This window comes from Pygocentrus nattereri, chromosome 13 (genome assembly GCF_015220715.1).
Source record: "Pygocentrus nattereri isolate fPygNat1 chromosome 13, fPygNat1.pri, whole genome shotgun sequence".
Classification (NCBI taxonomy): domain Eukaryota; kingdom Metazoa; phylum Chordata; class Actinopteri; order Characiformes; family Serrasalmidae; genus Pygocentrus; species Pygocentrus nattereri.
Window position 1 is genome coordinate 37804554 of NC_051223.1, and position 10562 is coordinate 37815115.

The 10562-nt window shown below is 43.1% G+C and overlaps 1 protein-coding gene across 4 annotated transcripts in view; it reads right to left on the reverse strand.

Annotated features, from left to right (window-relative positions):
- Positions 1-3661: 3661 nt before the first annotated feature.
- Positions 3662-10562, reverse strand: part of LOC108442036 (protein sidekick-2-like) — a 511936-nt gene continuing 505035 nt past the window's right edge. For 2 of the 4 annotated variants that reach the window (XM_037544391.1, XM_037544390.1), the window contains exons 45-46: positions 7488-7544; positions 3662-5677 (exon numbers count right to left, since the gene is read on the reverse strand). In XM_037544391.1, coding sequence (XP_037400288.1) covers positions 5084-5677; positions 7488-7544 — 651 coding nt within the window. In that variant the 3' untranslated portion in view covers positions 3662-5083. The remainder of the gene's footprint in view (positions 5678-7487; positions 7545-10562) is intronic. The other 2 variants (XM_037544393.1, XM_037544392.1) reach the window with 1 other exon arrangement.

Sequence of the window (10562 nt, forward strand, 5' to 3'; positions counted from 1 at the left end):
ATAATATATATATATATATATATATATATATATATATATATATATATATATATATATATATATAAGAATATAATAGAATATACTCACTCAAAATTAAGTGGTTCTCTGGATGGTGAAATGGTTCTTCAGATTGATGGAACATTTGTTGGCTCTATATTGCACCAGAAAGGGTACTTATTTTGTTACAATGTCAATCTGTTGTGTACTGTACAGAACCATACCCAATACAATTTCCATCAATCTGAAGAACCATTTCACCAAGCAGAGAACCATTTAATCATACAAAGGGTTCTTTGAGTGTTCGTGGTTCTACAGGGTGAGTCAAAAGTCACAGGACACAGTCTTATTTTATTTTATATTTTATTATGGACTTTTATCTCTGGGGTCATCATCACAAATTGTGTATGCTGAGAAAATCCGCAACAAACACCGCCTTCAGTACCACATCGTGGATGTGTGTGCATAAAAAATAAAATAAGATAAAACGGTGTCCTGAGACTTTTGACTCACCCTGTATATAGAACCACTGTCTTTAATAGGATCCCTTGAAGAACCATCTTTTTTTAAGAGTGTGTATGTGTGTGTATATATATATATATATATATATATATATATATTGACAGACACACACACACACACACACACATACACACTAAAATGATAAATGCAGCCAGACTTTTTTCCAAGTCATTTTGGGTCGGTTTTTTTTTGGTCCATTCATTATGAAATTTACACACAATGTAAAGGTATTTAAAAATTTTGTGGAGATACAAGGTTTTGTTGCAACAGCAGCAATGTGTGTGTGTGTGTGTATTCCTTGTATACATCTTTCTATTTACTTTACAAAATATTTAACAATATCCATCAAGCTTCTCGTCAAAGCATGCTCCTCAATGCCACACCAACCTCACAGTAAATCAGATCACAACCAAAGGTCTAACATCTGGTAAGTCAGTCCGGAGCAGGTCCGTCACAAGCACTGACGCTTTGAACTGTAGTGATTGTGTTTGCATTAATGAGAAGTGAATCACTTTTGTTGCTTCTGTTCTTAATAAACAAATTTAACATGTTTAACTTCTGACTGCAGGTCTGATTTGACTGGCAGACAGAAGAACCGAACTTTCCCTCGTCACTCTGAGACATTTAACAAACTTCTCTAAGGCATATCGGCAAAACTCCCTCTTCACTGCCGTGGCTCAGGATGTGCAAACCCCACATTGTGAGGTCAGTCTTCACTACACACTTTACACTGACTACACACACACACACACACCACGCTGCACACTCCTCTCCGGTTTACTGTAAATACGGAATCACTCTGTTGCTGTAGTTACTCGTGTTTCTGAAAAGCAGGCTGGTCCTTTTTATTCACCGTGCCAGTCAAACCCTGGCATGATTCCAGCTGTGTTTGATGTCTTCGCTGTTATTCTGAAAACAATAAAAATAACTAAAGTCTTTTAAAAGTTTGACTGGGTCACACAATTCCTTACTAATCCATCATTCTAAAGAGTAGTCGACTAGCCGTCATTACCGCATTACAAATCATAGCCTTCCAGACGTCTGTGAGAAGAATTGTGCTAGAAGTTTGCTAATAGAGGCAGATGGTGTGAGATTTGACTGCAGAAGAGTTTCAGAGATGTTCAGTCTCAGAGACAGAAGTGTCTGATGTGAACTACACGCTAAAATCAACTCACAATATCACTTCTCACTGGCTGTGTTTACATGCAAAATTTTTTGCCAATCTGATTTAATACAATCGGATTACAGATTCAGACTGAGGTGTTTACATGGACACTCTGTTCAACAATCTGATGGAAAATCTTCGTTTACATGCTCACTACAAGTAATCCGATGCATAATGACGTGCACCCGTGGAGTAGCGCTTAAACGTTACCATGACAGCCAGCGTCACGTGAGTCCAGTCAGAGTGAGATGAGCAGCAGTGAGCAGTGATTGTGTTTTTAATCACTTTAAAATGACGTCAGACTCAGGAAAACGTCCTTCACACGTCCTTATTAAAGAAGGCCGAGAGGAAGACGTCGTGCTCTGAGACACATAAGCTGGACGTCCGTCCCACCGCCGTCTTTTGAAGATCAGACCAGTTTCTGCTCCGCCGTGTTGAACGGTATAAACTCTCACTGTGACGCGACGCACATGCAGAACAGACTTAAACTTTCCGATAGGGAAAGTAATCGGATACAGGCGTTTACACGGATATTATTCTTCTATTTAATGGATTATTTAGAGGTTTACCCAACTCGTTCAATCAGATAGAAATTGTATTCCGATTGGCCTCAAAGGAATATTAGACTGCATGTAAACATGGCTACTGAGGGTTTACACTGGATCTGGACATCTGCACTTCCCTGCACAGGTTTTATCACCTTGACGGGAACGAACAACTGTTTATCAAACTAAAGGCTAAAGCAAACATCAGAAAGCCTTTCAGAGCGACAAACAGGCCTAGAAAACATTCACGCTATGCAGTTAAATTTTGTTAACAGGCGAATAAACTATTTTTTTTCAGGCTTTTGTCGACCAGTTCTGTTTTTTTTAATGTGGATTTGTTTTCATTGTGCACAAATTAAGCAAAACATTCTGTGATTGGCTATTTGCCATGTCTGTCAAGTGGTCCTTTCCTATCAGAGGTGTTGGTCCCTGAAATCTGTCTAGTCTGTCTTGTCTGTATTTCAGCGCAGTTTCAGTTTCCAGTGAAATGGGTGTTATATGTAGTATTTCAACTCTAATTAAGTACTTTGTTCTTTGCATTTACATAATTTTTGTTCTCATTCTCTGCTGTCCACTGCAATTTTTTTTTTCAGGCACTGACCTCGACTAGTTGAATGCAGCCCACAGCGCCCACTAGTGGATTTATTTGTCCAGTGGTTTTCTATCTGTGGGCCATCTTATAACTAATAGACATTTATCTAAACATGTAGCCATATGTCATTTAAAATATGTGATATTGTCATTTTAAATACATGATATACACAAATGTTGTGATGATTTTGTAAAAATAAAATTTATATCAAGCTTGCTAGTTATGTTTATGCAGTGTAAAATGTTTCGCTTTCTGACTGTATTGAATTAACCCATCATGGATAAATGGTTCAAATTAGGATCTTTTAAAGGAAACATCCTGATGTCCATCTAGAGTTCACTGTATTTCAGACTGATAAAAGCGAGCATAAACCGAAATGAAGAAAATACAGCAGTGCGTAGCGTGCGCTGGGTTCCACGTGTACGGGGACAGAAAACGAGCCGCCTCCACTCTGTGCTCTACACTCGAAAGTCTTGTCAAATGAAGCTTCGAATCCAAACAATCACTAAAAATAGCGAATATCTAAACATAGCCAGAACTCCGTCTGCAGCTGTCCACTCATCCGCCGCCTGAGAGCTGACAAACAAGACCAGCTATCAAAATAGATGAGACGAACAAATTTATAAGATCCATACAATCTTCTTGCAGACCACGGGAGTCTTTGTGGCCGTTTGTGTGGGCAGTGGGCTGCAAAAGGTTTGGGAACCCCTGTATTAGTCGACCACATCATGCAACATAATGTGCCTTATAAGGTGGACGCTCAGTAGTGAACTGCATGTCAGAAGGCTGGACTGAAGCCATGAACGTAAAGCTGAAACGCTCCACTCGCCACGCACCAAATCTCAGTCTCTTCCCTTGGAATAATAATTTATTTGGGAATATCCTGTTGATCCAGATTCAGAATGCGACAGAGTGTGTAGAGTGAAATCACTTCACAGGAAAAACGAAAGCAAGAAAATGCTCAGGACATTTTCATAAAGCACAAAAATACAGTTAGCCTTTTCTTTAACACTGTGGGTTAAGTGCTGAGCTGTGGCGCCGCTGGTTTCACTCAGGTCCTTTAGTCCTCTTTAGCGTATGGAATACACACACACACACACACACACACACACACACACACACACATACACACACACACACACACACACACACACACACAATCCGTACAGGGACGATACAGTCATGTTGTTTACACAATCCTAGAGATGACATCAGTTTTTGTGACATCACTTCCTGGCTGACGACCAAAGAAGCCGTAGATGATGTCAGCGTCAGGAGGCGGGGCCTGTTTTTTGCGCAAAGGCACACACACACACACACATTGGTGCAACACTGTTGTTCATGGTGTGATGTCACTGTTGGTGATGCTAATACTAATAGCTTGCTGGTAAGCTAAGGAAGTGACATCTCTCTCACCCACGCTTGCACACCTGTGGTTGACACTGAACGACTCGCAGACTCCGAAGGTGCTCCGTCACTGCGTGAATTTGGAATAACGATAACAATAATAATATTAATAATATTAATAATAATGATAATCGGCCTCTTGGTTTCACAGCTTTGCGTTTGATCGGCAATCTTCATTTTGCCTCCGAAAACTCCGAAAGTACAAAAAAACCTCGGTCCGACTCCGACCCTCTGACGGACGCTCCAAGCTCAGGCTGGACTGAAGCACCCCAGTGACCAAAGAGGATATCAAAGCACCAGTGAACTTTGACCTGTGACATCATCAAGCACTGACTTCACTCCAGAAATGCATGCGGAGAGCAGACGAGCTCTTTCCAACGTCTGCGGCTCCAAGAAGCTTTAGATGGCAGAGCTGCATGTTAGCTTTCGGAAATGCTGGAAAAGTTCGACGCTGTTCTGTTTTATCCGTGTGCCGAGAATCGACGCTGCCCGTCCTCCAAACGCTGGCAGCCACGATTCACTTCAGTAGGGCTTTGTTTTTTTCTTTTAAGGAATCCCATTCGTTCTCTTTTAGCTTTTGTTGATTGTTTCCTTTGTGTGTTAATGATGATGAATCAACAAAAATGAGGGGGAAAAAAACAAAAACAAACACAAACCCATGCAGCACATGCAGCAAAATAATGTAAAGGAGACCTACAATTAAGAAAAAAATCTACAAATGAATGAAAACAAACCAAAATTAGTATAAATAAAGCAGTGTTGGTAGAGTGTTTGTCTATATAAGAAGCACACAATTAGCAAAAAACACAGTTATTAAAAAAGGAAATGTGGTATGTGATTTACAAAATCAAACAACTAAAAAATCTCAAAGTAAAACCGAAAACAAAAACTGTATGAAAAACTGATCTGGTTGTTGTTTGTTGCTCCATTAGAGACACAAATTAGGCTTTTGTTTTGGGGTGAAAATGGCGGGACAGGATGCCCCTCCCTCAATTTTTCCTTGATTAGTCGCCCCGTCAGACGAAAGAGGAGAATCCAGCGATGGGAGGGCGAGGGCCAGGGGCCAGGCTGCTGGGGGGGGCGGTAAAGCGCCCCCTGCTGGCTGGGCGAGTTAGCGCTCTGCTGGGACGGAGTAGGAGTCCGGCTGCCTTTGGGCCTGAAGAGGTTGGCCTGGCTCTGGGTCTGCGACTGCGGCTGGGCCTGAGGCTGGGGCTGGGGTTGTGGCTGCAGCTGGGGGGGCTGGGGGGGCAGCGGAGGCAGTGGTGGGGGGATGGTGGAGTGCTCGGCCTCTCCGGACTCAGACTCGGTGTAGCTGTAGGCCTGAGCCCGAGAAATGCCCTTCTGCTGCCGGCGCCAAGAGTTGTAGTAGGTGGGGTCACTGATGTAGTGATTGACGAAGGAGTGTGTCTTCTGACGATTTGGATCGACTTCGTATTCACTATCGCTGCCCTGAGAGAGAAAGAGAAGGACAGAGGGAGAGAGAGAGAGAGAAGAAGAAGAGTTAGCTTTGAAGTCTGTTTTCACCTGCATAAAAACATGGCCGAGAAACAGTAACGAAGAAAAAACTGTCTTGAGGTAAGAAGTTGCCATTAGCATGTGGTTATTTTATTCATAGTCACTATTACACTGGTCTCGCAAGCCGGACTTCTGCCTGTTGTCAGAGTCTGGTGGGTTTCACTTGTGGTCAAAAACCACTTACTTTGGCAGGAAGGGGCCTTTTGACTGGCATGCAAAACGACCAATCACAGACTGCTGTTTTAGTGTGATGTGTAGGCAGCAGGCAATTGTCAAAATAGTGCTACAAAAAAACACCCATGGGAAGCAAAATAATATACCTGTCTGAAATACATATGAAAATGTCTTGTTTACTCATTTCAACTGAACAACTTTTAAAGACAGGATGCTTTTTGTCAATCTGATGACTATATCTTGCTTTTTGTCTAGCCAGAGTGTTACTGAAGTGTGGATAGCCAATCAGGGTGTGACTAAAGTGTGGACAGCCAATCAGAGAGTAAATTAAGTGTGGACTGATCAATGTGTTATTGAAGTGTGGATAGCCAATGAGAGCATAACCGAAATGTGAATAACCAATCAGGTTATTGGACAGCCAATCAGAGTGCAGCTGATGTGTGGATAGCAAAACAGATTGTGAGTAAAGTGTGAATGGCCAATCAGGGCATGACTATATTGTGGATAGCCTATCAGGGTGTGGCTATAGTGTGGATGGCCAATCAGGGCGTGTCTATAGTGTGGATGGCCAATCAGGGCGTGACTATAGTGTGGATAGCCAATCAGGGTGTGTCTATAGTGTGGATAGCCAATCAGGGCGTGACTATAGTGTGGATAGCCTATCAGGGTGTGTCTATAGTGTGGATAGACAATCAGGGCGTGACTATAGTGTGGATAGCCTATCAGGGTGTGTCTATAGTGTGGATAGCCAATCAGGGAGTGACTATAGTGTGAATGGCCTATCAGGGTGTGTCTATAATGTGGATAGCCAATCAGGGCGTGACTAAAGTGTGGATAGCCAATCAGGGCGTGACTATAGTTTGGATAGCCTATCAGGGTGTGTCTATAGTTTGGATGGCCAATCAGGGCGTGACTATAGTGTGGATAGCCTATCAGGGTGTCTATAGTGTGGATAGCCAATCAGGGCGTGACTATAGTGTGGATAGCCTATCAGAGTGTGTCTATAGTGTAGATAGCCAATCAGGGTGTGACTATAGTGTGGATAGCCTATCAGGGTGTGTCTATAGTGTGGATATCCAATCAGGGCGTGACTATAGTGTGGGTAGCCTATCAGGGTGTGTCTATAGTGTGGATAGTCAATCAGGGTGTGACCATAGTGTGGCTAGCCTATAAGGGTGTGGCTATAGTGTGAATGGCCAATCAGGGTGTGGCTAAACTGTGGATAGCCTATCAGGACACGACTGAAATGTAGATAGCCAATCAGGGCATGACTTAAGTATGGATAACCAATAAGGGAGTAACTGAAATGTAGACAGCCAATCAGAGTGAGAGACGAAATTTTAATTGTTGTTCTAAATGTAATTATTGGCCCCTGTACATCTGTGTGGGTGGAGCTTTGGAGACTGAGACTACTATAAAACCTAAAGCACTCCTTTGGGTGGGGGCAGTATTAAGGGGCAATAAGTCAGGGGCAGTAAGGGCAAAATGGCGATGAAGGGACCTGAAGGAAGGAGTGGGCAGGGCAACACCCTGTAAATCAACACAGAAACAGGTAGTTGCAGTTGCTCACCCAATGAGGCGGAGGAACAGGGGGGCCCCCAGGCTTATAGGAGAACACAAGCGCCTCCTAGGGGTGAACAGAGACACTGCGTTTACAGAAGCACTGGGTGGATACACTGTCCTGCTTGAGCTTCTTCCAAAGTTAGCAAAAGCAGAATATGTATCACTCTGACAAAAAATGATTTCATATAAATGACTGGATTCATCCCAACACCTGAAGAACATCTGTGATTGGTCAAGATGCTCAAAGCACACAGTTAAACATTCAGGGACTGGACTTGAGGCTAAACTGCACACTGAACACTTCTGCCCCTGTAGCACTGCCAAAGCTGATGTTGCAATAATGATTAAGACACATTTTGCAGTCCTACATCAGAGCGTATAATTTTACACATCCAGCTTATTTTTTATCTGACCACTGTATTTCACAACTATCCGGGTGGCTAACAGAAGGGTAGTTTTAAATGAAGTCCAAGAAAGTGAGTTATTGCTTTGTCTAATTTAAAGTCTCAGAGTCGTTTCTGGGGCAGTGGCAGTTTGAAATTAAAAAATCTGAGCCTATTAAACACGACCAGAGGGTAAACTGCCAGTTCAACATCACTGTTTGCTCCTAACAGACTCACATTAACTTTCCTGCATGTTATTTTCTCTTAATAACTGGTTTCTGCCCTCACCAGCAGGATGGACAGGCAGCAGATAGCTAACCGGCTAACAGGCTGAGGCTACAATAACAAAAGACAGGCTTCAAGTTTAAGCCTTTAAACGAAGCATTACAATAAAACACATGTAGATATATGAAGTAAAGAGTGTTGCCTACATGCCTGTTATGAGCTAAAAATGTCTTTATTCAAATTGAGCTGAGATTAATGTACTATATTGCGCTGAGCTAACTCCACTAGCTTGATGCTAACACAGCTAGCTACCATGGTAAACATATGAGGAGCATTACTGAAGCACTGGTTTAAACAGATTTCTATATTAGACACTGCTGGGTTTGAGTCCCCGGCCGGGCGACTGGGGTCCTCCCAGTGTGGAGTGTGTATGTTCTCCCCGTGTCTGCATGGCCATGCAGTCAGGCGAACTGGACATGTTACATTGCCCCTGGGTGTGTGTGTGTGTGTGTGTGTGTGTGTGATGATTGTGTATGTCTGTCTGTCCTGTGATGGACTCGCGACCTGTCCAGGGTGTATCCTGCCTTCCACCCAAAGACTGCTTGGATGGGCTCCAGCTCCATCTGTGACCCAGAAGGATAAGTGGCTTAGAAGATGTGTGTGTGTGTGTGAGTGAATTGGCAGTTTTTAAAAAACCTACGGCACACTGGGGACATAAAGAGGTTTTACAGTGATCTGCAGCTTGTGTAGTTTTGTTTTGTACATTTTTAGTTCAAATTATTCTTGAATCGTTCAAGTGCTCAGTTCCTTTTTTGCCGTTGTAGTTTTGGCATATTTTGCAGAAACAGTGGCCAGTTGGGGTCATGACAAGGTGTTTAGTACAAATAAACACAGCTGGGCCGCAGAATTGTGGAGATTTTTGAATGTGACCTGTTTAGTGGTTGAGTTTGACACTCCTGCTCTAAAGAGACCTGCTTCGGTCTGCTGAGTGCAGTTAAGAGTGATGCGATCTTGTGAAAGCCAGGCCCACACAAAAATGCTGAAAAAGCACCAAGCTCTCAGTACAGCGGACGTGTGTGACCAGCAGCCCAAATCTTCCCCTCTCCTCCCTCATTCCTGAACTCCAGAGCTCAAATATTCCCTCCTGACTCTGCTTTTGGCCGCATCTGGGCAGAACTGGCTCAGGTTCAACAAGAAGTCCACCAGTTTACCCCAAATGTAACTGATCAACATGTTTGGTGTCTGGAGTTTGATTCCTTAGTTTCAGCACTAATGTAGCTAACAAACAACGTGAGCGTATATCCCACCAATTCGCGTGGTGCCAACTGCATGCTTAAATCATCAAACAGACCTGAGTATGTAGTTTTCCAACACTGTATGACACACTGTGATCTATAAACAAGGACTTATTTCAGGCTTCACGCTGAGTATTACTTCAACATGTGCAACACATTTTGCTCACATATACAGAAAACTGACCTACTAGTATGTCTAGGATTTGGGGTAGAGGGAAAGACCCCCATCTGTCTGTCCACACCCTGCATACACACACCAGACAGGAACTCTGGGATTTGGGAATTCAGGAATTCTGTTGTTGGATTTTGACAGTGCGCTTGTTCCTGAATGCCTGTTGATGTTTTTGTTGTTTCTTTCCTGGATGAAAAGCTTCATTCCACACTGAACAAACACAACACACTCACAGCTGCTCAGGGCAGTTTCTGGCCATGCTGTGAGGAACAAGCTCAGACTTCTACAGATCACTGTCTCCAACTTTTAGCTCAACTTAACGATGCTTTGAACAAAATTTCAAAGTCAGATTCAAATGTGGAAAAAGGACGGGGGAGTGTGACCGGATGATCTGGTGGTGTAAAGGGAAACTAGTCTTTGTTATTCAGATCTACAGCCGCGCAATAATCAGCACAATTTAATGGAGGCTGCAGCTGCACAAGCCTGTCCGACTGTGTCCAATCTGCTGCAGCTCCAGAGTGAAACCTTCTGATCTGCCACATCTCCAGAGCAAGTGGAGGCCCCACAATACTGTCCAGTACTGTAAGATGAACAGTGATGTAACTGAATGATACGGTCAATGAGGGACGAGGAGCAGCTTGTTAAACGTTGGCAAATGCAGGAGTACATTTATAATGTTTGTGCAAATCCAAAATGTCAAGGAACTCAATTGAACAATTTCAAATCAGCTGCCAGCTATTTAGGTCTCCCTCCACGGTTTCAGAGATGTTTCCCAACCACACATTCATCCACAGATATGCTACCCGTGTGTAGAAAAGATCTGTGTGATCAGGCTGAGTTTTGGGAATTTGACTGCGCAATTCCCTCTTTCTGCCTAATTGCAGTGGTTTTTAAGCGTTGGGTCAGCGGGGTTGAGTGGGTTGTGATGAAACCCCTTCAATGCATTTTTTTTTTGTTTTTCCATGAGAGCAGTTTAAGATCAGAAGCACAGTGTGTGTGACCGTTTA